At 39.7% G+C, this 19,368-nt stretch overlaps 1 protein-coding gene across 5 annotated transcripts in view; it reads left to right on the plus strand.

The window, feature by feature from the left end:
- The window catches only part of FBXO42 (F-box protein 42), an 89,429-nt gene that overhangs the window by 27,645 nt on the left and 42,416 nt on the right, over positions 1–19,368 (plus strand). For 4 of the 5 annotated variants that reach the window (XM_082393665.1, XM_082393663.1, XM_082393662.1 and 1 more), the window contains 2 exons: positions 14,487–14,753; positions 18,209–18,325. In XM_082393665.1, coding sequence (XP_082249791.1) covers positions 14,487–14,753; positions 18,209–18,325 — 384 coding nt within the window. Of the gene's footprint in view, positions 1–745; positions 825–14,486; positions 14,754–18,208; positions 18,326–19,368 lie in introns of those variants that run through there. The other variant, XM_082393664.1, reaches the window with a different exon arrangement.

Raw genomic sequence — 19,368 nt, forward strand, 5'->3', positions numbered from 1 at the left:
GCTGTTGTGAACAGCACTGCTATGAACATGGGTATACATACACCTGTTTGAGTCCCAGCTTTCAGTTCTTTTGGGTATATATCCAGGAGTGAAGTTGCTGGATCATATGGTAATTCTGACTGATTTTTTTGAGAAATTGTCATACTGTTTCCCACTGTGGCTGTACCTCTCTATGGTTTTGTCTGTATGATATATCAATATTTGGCTGTTAAAAATTAATTTTAAAAAGGCAAAGCCTCCTTCTTTCCCTCTTCAGAGGTGCTGCTCCTAACTTTGATGTGTGTCTTTCTAGATCATTTTTCTATGCATATATATATAGATATAGATACCTATGTGGATATACAATTTTGATTTGTTCCTTTGTTGTTGTTGTTGAACTGGCTGTGAAAGAGTTGTTCAGGTGCTCCCTTAAAAATAAAAATGCCTGGGATCCAGCCCCCCAGAGATTTTGATTAGATTGGCTTGAATGGGCTTAAGAATCTGAATTTTAATAGTTCTCAGACGATTCTGATGGGCAGCCATTGATTTATTATTTAACATAAGTGGTATTAATCATATTATTTTGCAGTTTTTGGAGATCTCTTCATGCCAATATATGCTGGCATACCCACATTTTAAAAAACTAGTGCTTTAAATTCTGTAGCTTAGATATAGCATAATTTACATAGCCATTCTTCCATTAATGGACTTTCATTTTCCTCTTTGGCCGCACCGCGCGGCATGCAGAACTTCCCCGACCAGAGGTTGAACCCGTGCCGCCAGCAGTGGAAGAGTTACGTCTTAACCACTGGACCACCAGGGAAGTCCTATTAATGGACTTTTAGGTAGTTGCAAGTTTTTGTCATTACAGAGAAGATGCAACAAACCCACTTGTGCACATGTATAGATGTTTGTGTTGGAAAGATACCTGAAAATTAACTTGCTGAGTCAAACGGCAAGTCAATACCACCAAATCCAATACATTACTGAAATTTTCCTTCTTCTGTATGAACTTTTTCTTCTTCTGAAGAAGGAAATACTTATATAGCTGACCCTTGAGCAACAGGTGTGAACTGCACGGGACCACTTATACAGGGATTTTCTTTTTCCAGTAGTAAATGCTACAGTAATACACCATCTGGGGGTGGATATGGAGGAACCACATATAAGGAGGGCTGTTACTGGGTTGGCCAAAAAGTTCGTTGGGCGTTTCCGTAAGATGGCTCTAGTAGCACTTAGTTGTCTTTAACTTGATTCAAAACAATTTTGTTAGATTGTATTGTGGCAGCTGTCATATCAGCGTGCACTTAAAAAAAACCCATCAAAATTGGTGAATTTTTGTGTAGCCATTTGAATATTGACGATGGAAGAAAAAAAGCAACATTTTCGGCACATATTATGCTTTATTATCTCAAGAAAGGTAAAAACGCAACTGAAACTCACAAAAAGATTTGTGCAGTGTATGGAGAAGGTTCTGTGACTGATCAAATGCGTCAAAAGTGGTTTGGGAAGTTTCATGCTGGAGATTGCTCGCTGGACGATGCTCCACGGTAGGGTAGACCAGTTGAAGTTGATAGTGATCAAATCGAGACATTAATTGAAAACAGTCAACGTTATAGCACGCAGGAGATAACCGACATGCTCAAAATATCCAAATCAAGTGTTGAAAATCATTTGCACTAGCTTGGTTATGTTGATCGCTTTGATGTTTGGGTTCCGTATAAGTTAAGTGAAGAAAACCTTCCTGACCGTATTTCCGCATGCGATTCTCTACTTAAACGTAACTAAAATGTTCTGTTTTTAAAACAAATTGTGACAGGCGATGAAAAGTGGATACTGTACAATAATGTGGAACAGAAGAGATCATGGGGCAAGTGAAATGAACTTCCATCAACCACACCAAAGGCTGGTCTTCATCCAAAGAAGGTGATGTTGGGACTTCCCTGGTGGCACAGTGGTTAAGAATCCACCTGCCAATGCAGGGGACACAGTTTGAGCCCTGGTCTGGGAAGATCCCATATGCTGCAGAGCAACTGGGCCCGTGCACCACAACTACTGAGCCTGCGCTCTAGAGCCCACGAACCACAACTACTGAAGCCCATGCACCTAGAGCCCATGCTCCACAACAAAGGGAAGCCCCCGCTTGCTGCAACTAGAGAAAGCCTGCGCGCAGCAATGAAGACCCAATGCAGCCAAAAATAAATAAATAAATTTATTTTAAAAAACCCAAAAAACAAGGTGATGCTGTGTATATGGTGGGATTGGAAGGAAGTCCTCTATTATGAGCTCTTTCCTGAAAACAAATGATTAATTCCAACAAGTACTGCTCCCAGTTAGACCAACCAAAAGCAGCAGTTGTCGAAAAGCATCTGGAATTAGTCAACAGAAAATGCATTATCTTCCATCAGGATAATGCAAGACTGCATGTTTCTTTGATGACCAGGCAAAAACTGTTACAGCTTGTCTGGGAAGTTCTGATTCATCCACTGTATTCACCAGACATTGCACCTTTAGATTTCCATTTATTTCAATCTTTACAAAATTCTCTTAATGGGAAAAATTTCAATTCCCTGGAAGACTGTAAAAGACACCTGGAACAGTTCTTTGCTCGAAAAGATAAAAAGTTTTGGGAAGATGGAATTATGAAGTTGCCTGAAAAATGGCAGAAGGTAGTGGAACAAAATGGTGAATACATTGTTCAGTAAAGTTCTTGGTGAAAATGAAAAATGTGTCTTTTATTTTTACTTGAAAACTGAAGGAACTTTTTGGCTAACCCAATAGTTATACGCAGATTTCAACTGAGTGGAGGAGGGTAGACGCCCCTAATTCCCGCCTTGTTCAAGGATCAGCTATACAAGAAGTTCTGTGCAGTAGCAGAAATACTTGTATAAGATACGTTGATATATTTAAAAGAAACTTAAAATCAATTGCTGTTATTTTTTTTTAATTTTGGGGAAAATATTAATGATACAGAGCTGATTATGCAAAGTAAAATGAATTTGATTTTTAAAATGCTATTCCTTCTGGGAATTCCCTGGCGGTCCAGTGGTTAGGACTCTGCACTTCCACTGCAGGGGCCACGGATTTGATCCCTGGTCAGGGAACAAAGATCCTTCAAGTTGCACGGCATGGCCAAAAATAGTAATAATAATAAAATAAAACTTAAAAAAAAATTTCTTCCTTCCATTGAAATAGATCTGCAGTGGATGACTGAACTAGAAAGTTGTTAGCCCTTCTTAAAACTGAAACCATGAAGTGATGATTGCTTTAACCATCCTTAACCCAGGGGAGACTTTTATTTTCCTTATTATTTCATAGACTTTCCTCTGGATTTTGAAGAGTTTTCTAACTTAGATCATTTTGGAATGAGGTTTGGACTTGTTCCTTTTTTTCCTTTCTCTTTTTTTTTTTAATGTGTCATAAAATAGCATCTTATGTTTTAAACTTTAGCTTCTATGGGAAGTTTTGAAGCTCTATGGTTTGACTGTAATATCCCTTAATAACAGTAATAAAATTTGATATATTCCATTGCAGTTTAAAAGAAAAAAAGGTGCTACAGTTAAGTCTTGTTAAAAATACAGACCTTAAGAACTTAGTGGGGGAAACACATGAGTAAAAAAGCATTATAAATTCACCAGCCAATGAGACAAAAGAGCAGCTAAGCTATTTCTAAAAGAAATCAGATTACATTCATCTTTCATGCATTCTTGCCAGTAGCCATCATTGTCTCTCTTTTTCTAGCATTTGGAAATGGTTTCCCAGCATGCTGGGAGTTTTAATTTAAATTAGCCTTTAAAAAATTTCAGACTGTATAACTTGTTTAAATTATGGGATTTTTTTTCACAAAGTAACTAACTAGTAAAATGAAATAGCCTGACATAGTAGTGAAATAGTAGTCCCAAAAATATTGGTTCAGGTTCATATTGTCTTGAGGGTTTGTGCATGCGTGTGTTTATAAGGTTTCCTTTCTTGGAAGGAAAAGCCTTTATTCAGAGATTATGATCTTCCAACTTGTTCACGTTTTTAAACGTCCTTTTATGAAACTATGACGATATTAGATGGTAGGATTTGTGGGTGTGGGTAGGTAGTTTTTTTTTTTTTTTTTTTCCTGCCTTATTTGGGAAAATAAAAAGTTGTCGGCCCTATCTCAGTTCAAAAACACTTGCTGGTCTGTGAAATTCAGAGGTCTGGGAACCATTGTGATAGAACCTTTCCCCAAAAGGCTAAGAGAATCCTGATATGCAGTGGTTTTGCATACTCCTCCCTTGTTTTCAGAATGAGGGTACATAATGGCAGAAAAATCAGAACATCTTAAAAATAGTAATGACTTGGGACTTCCCTGGTGGCGCAGTGGTTAAGACTCTGCACTCCCAATGCAGGGGGCCCGGGTTCCATTCCTGGTCAGGGAACTAGATCCCACATGCATGCTACAACTAAGAGTTCGCATGCTGCAACTGAGAAGCCCATGTGCCGCAACTAAGACCCAGTGCAACCAAATAAATAAATAAATATTTTTAAAAAATAGTAATGATTTGCTTAAGTACTATACATTTTATTTATTTTTAATTTTTAAAATTTAAAAAAATTTTTTGGTTGCACCACGCAGCTTACAGGATCTTAGTTCCCTGACCAGGGATCAAACCTGTGCCCCCTGCAGTGGAAGCATGGAGTCTTAACCACTGGGCTGCCAGGGAAGTCCCTTATGCCCCATTGTTACCCTCTAGTTTTATTTGTCTTTAACCGTCTGAAATCTGTGATTTTATTATTTTTCATTTAAATTTTTGATATGAAGTTTCTGGTTTTTTCAATCAGAATATCTAGAAATGAACATTTAGGTTTTGTTGTTGACTCTGAAATGAATTTATAAAGCTTTGTTTGCTTATTCATTCAGCAGCCTTTTGCTGAGTGTGTATATGGATGCAAGAAATAGAATTATTTTCTTTTGTGCCCTAAGGGGAGAGGAGGAGGCAGACAGACAACAGTATAGTAATTGCTAGTATGAAGGCAGGTACTTAGTATTGTGGAAGCACAGAGGGAGAGGTAGGTGTGCTTTGAGCGTTTCTGCAGCCTGATGCAGTCAGTTTTGAGTTAACACAGTTTACTACTGTTACAGTATGGTTATTTGCCTCTTTTGCATTTTCTTACTTTCCTAAATAATTATTTTCAAGAGGAAAATAATTTCCAAGCCTAGAAAATTGCACCTTTTAATGCACCTTTTCTCTAACTCTCCTCTGATTTGTACTACACTTCAAATGAAAGCCTTTTGTTTAAAATCACTGTTACAGTTAAATTATTATCATTATTATTTTTTCTGGGCTCTGTATTCTGTTTATCATTATTTTTTATAAATTTATTTATTTATTTTTGGCTGCGTTGGGTCTTCGTTGCCGTGCGCGGGCTTTCTCTAGTTGCAGCAAGCGGGGGCTACTCTTCGTTGTGGTGCGTGGGCTTCTCATTGAGGTGGCTTTCCTTGTTGCAGAGCATGGGCTCTAAGCGCACGGGCTTCAGTAGTTGTGGCACGCCAGCTCAGTAGTTGTGGCTCTCGGACTCCAGAGCATAGGCTCAGTAGTTGTGGCACACGGGCTTGGTTGCTCCGTGGCATGCGGGATCTTCCCGGACCAGGGCTCGAAGCCGTGTCCCCTGCATTAGCAGGCGGATTCTTAACCACTGCGCCACCAGGGAAGTCCTACAGTTAAATTATTACAATTAGAATTACTCTATACTTTGTATATTATTATTGTCTTCTCTTAAAATCTAAAAATTCAAGCTCTCACGAAATATAAATTTTAGTGTTAAAGTTTTGTTATACTTTTTTCATTTTATACCACATGAAACATTTTGCTGAACCTAGAGTATATTGTTCTCCATATGGAATTTTCAGAACCTAGAATATCTTCATTGATGATTGAAACCAGTACATTTTTCTCAACCATTTATACTTAGTAAAATCCTTTGGCTGCTATATATGAATATGGGGAATGGCCCTGAGAACTGTACGTTTCTGCTACTATTCTGTAACAGTCATAAAATGCTTTCATTTAACATCAGCCATTGCAAAGAATGATAAGAAAGTATACTGATGGGTAGTTTGGGGAAATACTTTATTTTTCTGTTTCATTAAAGGGACTCTTACTTGGATAACACAGAGATGAGTTAACCATTTAAAAAGAACAAACCTCACTGCAGCTGATATCTGTTATTAAATTTGGAATGCTTTCTAGAAACAGCTCTCTGAATTTACTTGTCAAAATAGCTCACAGTTTGCTAATAGCAACGGTAGTTATGCCAAATTATTCTATTTCTAGACTTTTTTTTATCAAAACATTGACTGTCAGGAGCTAAGGAGTCTCCAGATTATGAGCTTCTGTTAATGTAGATAAAATATTAAGTAGTTTGTACATGTGGTAAAATGCCCATTGAGTAAAAAACAGTTTTTGCCCTTTTAAAAAAGATTTTCTTTTTTAATCATTCTTTTTATTTTATTTTTGGCTGCGTTGGATCTTCATCACTGCGCGGGCTTTCTCTAGTTGCAGCGAGCAGAGGCTACTCTTTGTTGCAGTGCACAGGCTTCTCATTGCGGTGGCTTCTCTTGTTGTGGAGCATGGGCTCTAGGCACGCGGGCTTCAGTAGTTGTGACACGTGGGCTCAGTAGTTGTGTTGCACGGGCTTAGTTGCTCCGTGGCATGTGGGATCTTCCCAGATCAGGACTCGAACCCGTGACCCTGAGTTGGCAGGCGGATTCTTAACCACTGCGCCACCAGGGAAGCCCAGTTTTTGCCCATTTGTCCTAAAAGTAATTCTGTAAGTGGCAAAGAATATTGTACAGGAGACAGTAACTTGAAAATCTTTCATCTTTCCACCTTCCCCCATTTCATTCTCTGGGATGCTACCTATTCTTCAAAGCCAAAATCCTTGCTTCTGTGTTACTTCCTTCTCATACTAGTTGGAAGCCATCTCTTCCTTCCCTGAACTGCTAGAGCTTCTTGTTTGGTACCACAGTCTGTCCTGTGCTGGTATTCTTTATGTGTCTTTAGCTCTTACTGGGTTAATCTCTTTGAGAGGAAATAGTGGCATATCTTGTTTTTAGATCTCCCATGAGATCTAAGCACAGTATTTTCACATATAGCAAATGTTCCATTGGTATTTATTGAGTACATGAAGGTTCCATTGGTATTTATTGAGTACATGAAGGTAGAAATTTGTATTTTACCATTTTTTCACTTGTAACTTTTTCATTTGACCTAGTACAATGATGATAATAATGGTGGTATATTAATAAGAAGAAGACTTACTATCATATTCGATTGGATCATATTGTGGTCTGTAAATCTTCATTCAACAGTATTTTATATTTTCAAGGATAGTATTTAATACTTAGCTCACGGGACTTCCCTGGTGGCGCAGTGGATGACTCCACGCTCCTAATGCAGGGGGCCCGGGTTCGATCCCTGGTCAGAGAACTAGATCCCATGTGCATGCCATAACTAAGAGCTTGCATGCCACAGCTAAGGAGCTCATGTGCTCACGGGCCACAACTAAGGAGCCCGCGAGCCGCAACTAAGGAGCCCATGTGCTGCAACTAAGGAGCCCGCCTGCCACAACTAAGACCCAGCGCAACCAAATAAATAAATAAATATTTTTTTTAAAAAATGCTTAGCTCCCATTAGTGTGGCTGGGGTGGGTAACTTCATGAGTTCATAATGATGTCTGTGCAGGATTGCTACTTTGCCCCTGAAGCTTGAGAGGCCCTCATGCTGATGGATGACTGTGGGTGCTTTCCATTCAATCCAGCTACGCATTCTTTAGTTAAGTCTCAGTGCTTTATTTTACCATCATCATTAAGGTTCTTCCTTAATTGTATTTTTTAACCTTTTGAAATTGTGAAGAATAAGCTTGATTGTATTTTAAATATCCTTTCAGGTAAGTGAAGTGTATTCAGATTTTCTTAAGAAAAGAAAATGTGTTTACTCCAAGAGGATTGTCAGATGTCTAGTTGTGTAGAAATCAAAGGTACAATTGGTCAGATATTGTACTAGGCAGTGATTGTTACATGGATAACAAAGTAGTTTCATTCCCATCTTGAATTTCTTTGAATCGATTTTAACCCTTCACAAGTTAATCTGTTTCCTCCAGTAAGTTCAGAGGAGTTTGTTGCCATCTGCTGTCTTTACAGAATCTTTATGAAGTAGGTGGGGAACTTTCATTACTTACGGATAGAGAGATTTTCCTGTCTTAACTGTGTGACTTAGCCTGGGTAACAGATCATTATTCCTAGAAACAGTAGCCAGATCTCCCAGTCTCAAAGTCTTAACCTTAATTTAAACTCCAGAAGGGCAAAATATTTGGGTTTTAAAAATTGGTTTGTATTTAGTTGGATATAGTGTAGTAGTTTTTCAAAGGAAAAGATACAGCTGGGCCAAATAAATGGTTTCTCTTCAGTACCATCTCCCTTGACCCAGCAACGGGTCATTGGGTATGGCTCAGGAGTCTTGCAGCAGACTCTCAGGCCAGTGTACACCTTTTGACATGAAAAAATGAAAAACTGTTTCAAAGTGTCTCTATATCCTCTGGGAGTATGAGTGATGATTTCATTACCTAATCATGGTCATGAAAATGAAGGGCTGTGCAAATTGGTTCAGGGCACGTAATTACAGAGGATTTGCATCTGAGCCCATACCTGTGTGTTCTCATTGGCATCTGTGCTCAAAGCCAAGTTAGCAAACATGCCCTCGGGGGCATGAGGTTTGCTGCTTTTATGGACAGTGAAATGGTTGAACAATGAGAATTGCTTAAAACTTGGAATTACAAAAGTATGAGTCCCTTTATTTAGGCTTGCTAATTGTACTTTGAGAAGGTTTGGAAAGAGAGTAAGAAGTTGTTTTATTGAGCCAAACCGATGTATTTTGCTTGGGAAAAAATAGTAATATAAATAACCTTTTGCAGCCTTCATTGATTCAGTTTGTTCAGAAGCAGACCCTCAGCTCACAGTCTGTCAAGATGTGTAAGGGAGCAGTTGTATTTCACATGCTATATTTAATTCAAATGTGAAAGATGCAGCCAAACTCAAGGAATCTGTCTCTTTGGACTCTTTTCCTTGGTGAATTTCAGAGCTGAGTGAGGGTTAAATATATGAGAAAGTCAGTAAATAAAGGAATATAGTCAATGGGAGATGAAAAATGATAACTTGCAGGGGAAAGAGTAAGAAGGATTGTGGGAAGTGATACTTTTTCCAGTGGAAAAAGACACTTTTGTGGGAGAGGGGGCAAGAAAAATTCTAATTATTGTTTTCTGTTTTATGTAACGTAACTCTTTTTTAAAAGACTTTTAGAAATTTTATATTGGAGTATATTTGATTAACAATGTTGTGTTAGTTTCAGGTGTACAGCATAGTGATTCAGTTATACATATAAATGTGTCTATTCTTTTTCAAATTCTTTTCCCGTTTAGGTTATTACAGAATATTGAGCAGAGTTCCCTGACAGTAGGTCCTTGTTGGTTATCTGTTTTAAATATAGCAGTGTGTACATGTCAATCCCAAACTCCCAATCTATCCCTCCTCCCCCCCTCCCCCCGATAACCATAAATTCATTCTCTAAGTCTGTGAGTCTGTTTCTGTTTTGTAAATAAGTTCATTTGTATCATTATTTTTAAGATTCCGCATACAAGCAATATCATATGATATTTGTCTTTCTCTCTCTGACTTACTTCACTTAGTATGATAATCTTCAAGTCCATCCATGTTGCTGCAAATGGCATAATTTCATTCTTTTTAATGGCTGAGTGATATTCCATTGTGTATGTCTACCACATCTTCTTTATCCATTCATCTGTCGATGGACATTTAGGTTGTTTTCATGTCTCGGCTATTGTAAACAGCGCTGCAGTGAACACTGGGGTGCATGTATCCTTTTGAACCATGTTTTTCTCTGGATATATGCCCAGGAGTGGGGTTGCTGGATCATATGGTAGCTCTATTTTTAGTTTTTTAAGGAACCTCCATACTGTTCTCCATAGGCTGTACCAATTTACATTCCCACCAGCAGTGTAGGAGGGTTCACTTTTCTCCACACCCTCTTCAGCATTTATTATTTGTAGATTTGTTTGTTTGGCTGTGCCGTGCAGCTTGCAGGAACTTAGTTCCCTGACCAGAGATTGAACCCGGGCCCTGGACAGCGAAAGCACGGAGTTTTAACCACTGGACCACCAGGGAATTCCCTATAGATTTTTTTCTTAATGATGGCCATTCTGACTGGTGTGAAGTGATATCTCATTGTAGTTTTGATTTGCATTTCTCTGTTAATTAGAGATGTTGAGCATCTTTTCATGTGCCTCTTGGCCATCTGTATGTCTTCTTTGAAGAAATGTCTATTTAGGTCTTTTGCCCTTATTTTGATTGGGTTGTTTGTTTTTTTGATATTGAGCCTCATAAGCTGTTTGTAAATTTTAGAGAGAGACTAATCTCTTGTCAGTTTCATAGTTTGCGAATATTTTCTCCCATTCTGTGGGTTGTCTTTTCGTTTTGTTTATGGTTTCCTTTGCTGTGCAAAAGCTTTTGAGTTTAATTAGGTCCCATTTGTTTATTTTTGTTTTTATTTCCATTACTCTAGGAGATGGCTCAAAAAAGATATTGCTGCGATTTACGTCAAAGAGTGTTCTGCCTGTGTTTTCCTCTAAGAGTTTTATAGTATTCCCTCTTATATTTAGGTCTTTAATCCATTTTGAGTTTATTTTTGTGTATGGTGTTAAAGAATGTTCTAATTTCACTTTTTTACATATAGCTGTCCAGTTTTCCCAGCACCATTTATTGAAGAGACTGTCTTTCCTCCATTGTATAGTCTTGCCTCTTTTGTTGTTGATTAATTGACCATAGGTGTGTGGGTTTATTTCTGGGCTTTCTATCCTGTTCCATTGATCTATATTTCTGTTTTTGTGCCAGCACCATACTGTTTTGATGACTGTAGCTTTGTGGTATAGTCTGAAGTCAGGGAGCCTGATTCCTCCAGCTCCATTTTTCTTTCTCAGGATTGCTTTGGTTATTCAGGGTCTTTTGTTTCTCTAATTTTTGTTTCTCTAATTTTTGTTTCAAAAAATTTAAGGTTTTTTGTTCTAGTTCTGTGAAAAATGCCATTGGTAATTTGATAGGGATTGCATTGAATCTGTAGATTGCCTTGGGTAGTATAGTCATTTTGATATGTAACTGTTCTCTTTAGGGTAGGAGTTAGGACTAGAAATGGAAAGGCCTTCCTCTAGCAAGTTAAGCATGTGGAAAAACAGTTCACTGAAAGTAGGGCAGATGTGGCTAACTATCTAGGATTTTTTATTTAACACAATTTATAGTGAACCTATCACAATACTTCTCTACTTTTGAGGAATGGAGGAAATTGCTGCTGCCCTCCCTCTGCCACCACCACTCTCCCCCAACTAGGAGGATTTAGGCTACTCCCCTACCTTTTTTTTTTGGCTGCATTGGGTCTTCGTTGCTGCACGTGGGCTTTCTTTAGTTGCAGCGAGTGGAAGCTACTCTTCGTTGTGGTACACGGGCTTCTCATTGCGATGGCTTCTCTTGTTGCAGAGCATGGGCTCTAGGCACACAGGCTTCAGTAGTTGCAGCACGCAGGCTCAGTAGTTGTGGCACACAGGCCCTAGAGCGTGTGGGCTTCAGTAGTTGTGGCACGTGGGCTCAGTAGTTGTGGCTCACAGGCTCTAGAGCACAAGCTCAGTAGTTGTTGGCACACGGGCTTAGTTGCTCCGTGGCATGTGGGATCTTCCCGGACCAGGGCTCGAACCTGTGTCCCCAGCATTGGCAGGTGGGTTCTTAACCACTGTGCCACCAGGGACGTCCCTCCCCTACTTCTAATTAGGCACCAGTTCATCATCATCAAGATTCTAGCAACCACTTTGCTAGGACACATTGCAGTATCATGAGCTAATTTTGTAGATGAATTATGTTGGGAGCAATTTCATGAGTTTTGACTCATGTTTTTCTTAATGTGATCATTCTTCCAGTTTTTAAGATGTTGTACATAATTAGTATGTGAATTACAGGAGTGGTAGAGATGAGGTTGGAGGTTTCTTTGCTCTCCTCGCACCACCACCCCCCTCACCTTTTGGAACATTTCAGATCTTTCTCAAGGCCCCAAAGTATATTTCAGGGTCACTCTTCTCTTCCTGTTATTTATTATCCTTCTCGTTAGTGCTGGAGGGAATGCTGGAAATTTGTAAGGTGGATGGCATAGTGAATGGTCAGGGTAGGTGTGTATGGTCAAGGGAATAGATGTATTAAAAAATTATAAAATGAACTCAGATGCCCCTTCAAGAAATGACTTGCTGCCCGTTTGTAAGGAGTGTAGCAAAAGAAAGCTGTTAGTCCTTTCAGGGTCTGCCACAGCGTTGGAAACAAGATCATGCTCTTCTCAGGGCAGGCAGTGGTGGTGAGCAGAGCAGTGATCTAAGAGCCTCACCTTGCCCAACACTGGAGTCCTCTACCTGGCCGTCCTTGCTCCCGAGCTCTCTGTTGTACAGGCTTTGTCAGATCTACCTCATGGTCTGATGGCTCCTCCTGCTAAATCCTATTCTTTTCTTCTCATAAGAGTTCTCCCCATTAAACCTTTTTCGTTCCTAATTTTATTTTAGCATCTGCTTCCTCTAGAATCTAACCTGTGACACACTTCTTACATAAATCACCCTATTTCCTTCATTTTACTGTTTTTACCTCAGGCTTTGCATGAAACATCAGTGGTGCAGTATAAATGAATTGCCTGCCTCTGTGTATGTTTTATTTATTTATTTTTAATTTATTTTAAATTTATTTATTTTTGGCTGTGCTGGGTCTTTGTTGCTGCGTGCAGCTTTCTCTAGTTGCAGTGAGCAGGGGCTACTCTTCGTTGTGGTGCGCGGGCTTCTCATTGTGGTGGCTTCTCTTGTTGCAGAGCATGGGCTCTAGGCTCGGACTCAGTAGTTGTGGCTCACGGGCTCTAGAGCGCAGGCTCAGTAGCTGTGGTGCACGGTCTTAGTTGCTCCGCGGCATGTGGGATCTTCCCAGACCAGGGCTCGAGCCCATGTCCCCTGCATTGGCAGGCGGATTCCTAACCACTGCGCCACCAGGGAAGTCCCTCTGTGTGTGTTTTAACTTGTGCTCTTCCTAGAAAATTCAAGGAATACAGGTAGCACAAAGACATTTAAAAATACCCATAATTTTTTTAAAAAAATTAATTAACCTCCACTAGAGGTAACTGTTAATGGTGGCTTTTTTTTTTTTAATTTATTTATTTATTATTTTTGGCTGTGTTGGGTCTTCGTTTCTGTGCGAGGGTTTTCTCCAGTTTTGGCGAGCAGGGGCCACTCCTCATCGCGGTGCGCGGGCCTCTCACTGTTGCGGCCTCTCTTGTTGCGGAGCACGGACTCCAGCCGCGCAGGCTCAGTAGCTGTGGCTCACGGGCCCAGCTACTTCGCAGCATGTGGGATCCTCCCAGACCAGGGCCCGAACCTGCGTCCCCCGCATTGGCAGGCAGATTCTCAACCACTACGCCACCAGGGAAGCCCTATGGTGGCTTATTTCGGTAAACTTTAGAGAAGTGCATTAAGTGTTCACCTGGGTGAATTTTTCACAAACTGAACACATCTGTGTAACCATCACCCAATGAGGAAGCTTTACCACTACCCCAGGAGCCTCCCAGTCATTACCTTTGGTAACCGCTATCCTCACTTGCAACAACATAAATTAATTTTGCTTAGTTTTGAACTTGATATAAGCATGGTCATGTAGTATGTACTATTTTGTCTTCTTTGCTCAGTATTATGTTTAAGAGATTTATCCATGTGTGTATCTGTGGATCCTTGCTGTATAGTATTCTATTGTGTGAATGTACCACAATCTACCTGTTCTTTTGGTGGTGGGCATTTGTATTATTTCCAGTTTTTCACTCCTTGGATCTGTTATGATGTTTTCTAGTATAAATATTGCCTTGTGTTTGGTATTATAGCTAGTTAAGCCTGTTACTGAAATATTTATTATCCTCTTAAGTGAATTACCTTGTATAAAAGCTAAAAAAACCTGTCATTTCTTATTCCAATATCTTCAGAATGTTCTTTTAGGACCCACAGTTAGTTTTTTCTTCTAAATGTGAGGTCTTGAATCATATTACTGGCCAAGGGAAGCTAGTTACTGTTCCCTTTGCTGTCTGCCAATCAGATCCTTGAGTTAGAGGAGTTGTTGAGAACAAGTTTTTTGGTTTTATGGTTATACCAGAACTCGGCTGTCACTCTGGTTTTCAGTGGAGAGAAAAAATACCATCAGAAGCCTTTAGGGATTTATTAGATATTTGGGATGGCCTTGGTATTTGAGCTGTACTTGATAAATTAAGGTGGCTCACTGGTGTGGGAAAGTGCTAAAGGACAGATTTCAGACTGAGCATCTAAAAGAAATCATGAACAGCTTGGATGCCTTGCCTGAGTTATTTCAGAACTTCAGACAGTGTATACTGATGTTTGTTTCTTTCCCGCTGTAGCTGTCAAGTGGAATGTCATGGCCAGCTCCTCGGACAGTGAAGATGATAGTTTCATGGCTGTGGACCAAGAAGAAGCTGTGCTGGAAGGGACAATGGAGCAAGATGAGGAGCCCCACCCAGTATTGGAGGTTGAGGAGACTAGACATAATAGGTCCATGTCTGAGCTGCCAGAAGAGGTTTTGGAGTATATCCTGTCCTTTCTTTCACCATACCAAGAACACAAAACTGCAGCCCTTGTCTGCAAACAGTGGTACCGACTTATTAAAGGTACTGTGGAAAGTGGAAAGTTTTATTTATTTATTTAAAATTTGTTTGAATGATTTATTTTTACCTCCCAATTTCATTTTCTCTTTTCTTCCTTAAATTTATTGTGGTTCTAAAATTTAGTGTTAGATGATTAGCACTGTACATTTTTCTTTTCTCTTTATCCTACCTAATTTTATGAACAGCTTGAATACCATAGTATTTAATCCAATTTCCAGTTTTAAAATGAGGGTTCTTTTTCTGCATATTCTTGGAGTTGATCTGGTAAGTTGTATGGTTCTTGAATAGGTAGAGTAGGGATGGATATGGATTGACAGTAATAGCTAACCTTCATATAACTCTTACCATTGTCAGGACTATTATAACTGCTTTACAATCCTCATAGCGAACTATGAATAGCTTAAAGTAGCTAATTGTGGCAGATGTGGGATTATGAAAGCATTTACTGCTTGATTTTATCTCTAAACAGCACAGGCCCTATGTATGTCTTTTACTTTTTACATGAGTTTCTCCTTTTTTTCCCCCCTCCATTTTCTAATCAAGATTTCAACTTTGGCTAAATGTTGAGGTTACTAGTTGTACTGTAGTTTTAATTAATAGCAGTTATTTGGTTTCATTCCATTTTAGGTGGAAAGGGCCCATTTTTTGAATGAAGATGACCGAGCCAGTTGAATCATCTTTGATCAAAGCAAGGGTCGTATCAATTTTTTCTTTCCTGTTGGGAACAAGGCAGCCAGAGATACGAGAGAGAAAAACTTTTAGATCAGAATCAGTCTTAAAATCTTTTCCTCAAATCAGAGTGATTCTCTGAGGATTAGGGTCCCTGTCATTTGTCCAAAGTCCAACCTAGAAGGCTAATAAGGACCAGCTATGTTGAAACTGCTTGCTGGGCCCTGTGCTCATCTGCTCACAACTGGTAATACTGGTATGCACAGCCTGCTTCTGTTTGTAGTTAATGGACTCTTCAGGAGAGATTGGCTCCCTACACTGTGGAAATAGATGGTTTCACCTCTAAAATAGAGGTGGAGGATCACAGACGAGGGGTGGTGATCTAATCAAATATATGAATTTATTCTTAGGTTTTATTTGGCATTCTTACCATTTTGATCTTCCTTTAAGAGAGAAGAACCTTAACCTAGTACTTGCAGTCTTAGATCTTCTGGGGGAAGTCACTGCCAAGACAGCTTTTTTTTCCCCTCAATCATTATGTATCTGTCGTTTATTCATTACTGCCTTACCTCATGTCAACATCTGCAAATCTGCATTACTTCACCAGTGCGTAGTTGGCAGGATGGTCACACATTAAAAATGGGCATGTCGGGGCTTCCCTGGTGGCGCAGTGGTTGAGAATCTGCCTGCTAATGCAGGGGACACGGGTTCGAGCCCTGGTCTGGGAAGATCCCACATGCCGTGGAGCGACTAAGCCCGTGAACCACAACTACTGAGCCTGCGCGTCTGGAGCCTGTGCTCCGCAACAAGAGAGGCCGCGACGGTGAGAGGCCCGCGCACCGCGATGAAGAGTGGCCCCCGCTCGCCACAACTGGAGAAAGCCCTCGCACAGAAACGAAGACCCAACACAGTCAAAAATAAATATAAATAAATAAATAAATAAATAAATAAATAAATAAATAAATAAATAAATAAATAAAAAGAAAAAAAAATGGGCATGTCTTTTTTTTTTCTTTTTTTAAACATCTTTATTGGGGTATAATTGCTTTACAATGGTGTGTTAGTTTCTGCTTTATAAGAAAGTGAATCGGCTCTACGTATACATGTATCCCCATACATGTATGTATTTTTCATGTGTCTCCCTCCCACCCTCCCTATCCCACCCCTCTAGGTGGTCACAAAGCACTGAGCTGATCTCCCTGTGCTATGCGGCTGCTTCCCACTAGCTAGCTATTTTACATTTGGTAGGGTATATATGTCCATGCCACTCTCTCACTTCGTCCCAGCTTACCCTTCCCATTCCCCATGTCCTCAAGTCCATTCTCTACATATGCGTCTTTATTCTTCTCCTGCCCCCAGGTTCTTCAGAACGAAAAAATGGCCATGTCTTTTTAATATTCCATTTCTTAACTGTGAGTTCAACCAAGGGATAATGATCATCATTAGAAAACATGTTCTGTGATCCTGCTTAAGGATCCACTAAGGTGGCATAAATTCAAGAATGATACAGTCTTTCAAAACAAATAATTGGGGCTTCCCTGGTGGTGCAGTGGTTAAGAATCCGCCTGCCAATGCAGGGGACACGGGTTCGAGCCCTGGTCCAGGAAGATCCCACATGGCGCGGAGCAACTAAGTCCGTGCACCACAACTACTGAGCCTGCGCTCTAGAGCCCGCGAGCCCCAACTACTGAGCCCACGTACCACAACTACTGAAGCCCACGCGCCTAGAGCCCGTGCTCCGCAACAAGAGAAGCCACCACAATGAGAAGCCCTTGCACCGCAACAAAGAGTAGCCCCCGCTCACCGCAACTAGAGAAAGCCGGCACGCAACAATGAAGACCTAACACAGCCAAAAATAAATAAATAAATTTATTTTAAAAATTATATATATATATAATTGGTTGTACTCCTCATTCAAAATATTTCTCTGTGAAATAAGAAAGTAATTTCATGTGTTGGGAAAGCAGATTGTTCCAGAAGTATAAAGCTCTCACTTTTTTAAAAAATAGACTTTACTTTTTTAGAGTGGTTTTAAGTTCACAGCAAAATTGAGCAGGTTCGTAGATTTCCCGTATACCCCTGCCCCCAGACATGCACAGCCTCCCCTACTTTCAACATCCCTTACCAGAGGGGTACATTTCTTACAATTGACGATCATACATTGATACATCATTGTCACCCAAAGTCTGTAGTTTACGTAGGGTGTACATTCTGTGAGTTTGGACATATATATAATGACATGTATCCAGCATTATAGTAAAAACTCTGATTTTTTTTTTTTTTAAACAGCTTTCCATAGTTATAAATTCATCATTTCATAATCCACTGTCAGCTAATTATTACTCCTTGTTTAAGATGGAGAATACTTGGTTGCCATGGTCTAACCATAGATATTTACTGAACAGCTGTTATATTCCGGAGGATGTTTCACCACACTTTTTCTCACAAAACTAAATTATCTCCCAGCCCCTTTGCTTTGGAGTAAATAGCACCAATTATTTTGATGTGTTGCCTCATGATATGATGTAAAGGGGAGCAGATTTTAAGTGTGAGCTGATTTTGTAACCTTGAGGGAGTCACTTAACCTTGGTAAAATGAAAGGATTAGCTCTTCCAGTTTTGAAATTCTGATTGTTTTCTGTCTTTGAATGAAAAAACCAAAGAAATTTGGAGTTCCTCAAAGAAACGTATGTCTCATAAAAGTGATAAGACAATTAATAGATGCAGTTTTAATAATTTGATTTACAAGTGAAGAGTCCAGGCTGAAGCATTTGTTATTTTTGTCTTTAGGTGTAGCCCACCAGTGTTATCATGGTTTCATAAAGGCTGTCCAGGAAGGAAACATTCAGTGGGAGAGTCGGACTTACCCTTATCCTGGAACCCCAATCACTCAGCGGTTCTCACACAGTAAGTATTTACTGTGAAAGCAGATCCCATCCTGCCTGTGGTCGTGTTTCCAAAAGCTACTTTGGAGGCTTGTATTTTGTCTGACTTTTTAATGAAGAAAATGTTAAATAAGAGTTTATATTAATTTTACAATCAGACTTAGGGAAGAGCATGAGCCTAAATATATTGTAGGCACTGTGATATAATTTTATATTCTGCTTTTTCATTGGATTTTTGTAGTATCTCTACTCCAAAGAGGTCAAGGTGTTATGCTTAGGTTTTTAAACATTTGACATCATGTAAGAGGAAAACAAAGGAAAGGCATACATGAGGGTTTTTCTGGGATCCTGCTTAGGGAATAGCCAGAGCTTAGCACTAATTTTTGCAATAACTCTTTATCTTAACATAATGTATGTTCAGCAAACACTGAATTTGACTAGGGTCACACAAAAATTTTGAACATGAAGGATATTGATTATAAAATACAAATTTAAGTAGTAAAATTATAAATAAAATGTTTTGGCAAATAGACAATTTAGAGTTTTTGACTTCTAGAATTTTTTTTTTTTTAGGATTTTTAAAAAAAATAAATTTATTTTATTTATTTATTTTTGGCTGCGTTAGGTCTTCGTTGCTGTGTGCAGGCTTTCTCTAGTTGTGGTGAGCGGGGGCTACTCTTCGTTGTGGTGCACAGGCTTCTCTTGTTGCGGAGCACGGGCTCTAGGCACAGAGGCTTCAGTAGTTGTGGCACGTCGGCTCAGTAGTTGTGGCTCGAGGGCTCTAGAGTGCAGGCTCAGTAGTTGTGGTGCACGGGCTTAGTTGCTCCGCGGCATGTGGGATCTTCTGGACCAGGGCTTGAACCCATGTCCCCAGCATTGGCAGGCGGATTCTTAACCACTGTGCCACCAGGGAAACCCCGACTTTTTCTAGAATTAACTCTCCATTTTAATTGATTTTTGTAGGTGCCATTTTATTCTTTTTTTTTTTTTTTTTTTTTTCAGCTGCACCCCACGCCTTGCAGGATCTTAGCTCCCCAACCAGGGGTTCAACCCAGGCCCTGGCAG

This window comes from Balaenoptera borealis, assembly GCF_965194805.1.
Source record: "Balaenoptera borealis genome assembly, chromosome: 1".
NCBI lineage: Eukaryota > Metazoa > Chordata > Mammalia > Artiodactyla > Balaenopteridae > Balaenoptera > Balaenoptera borealis.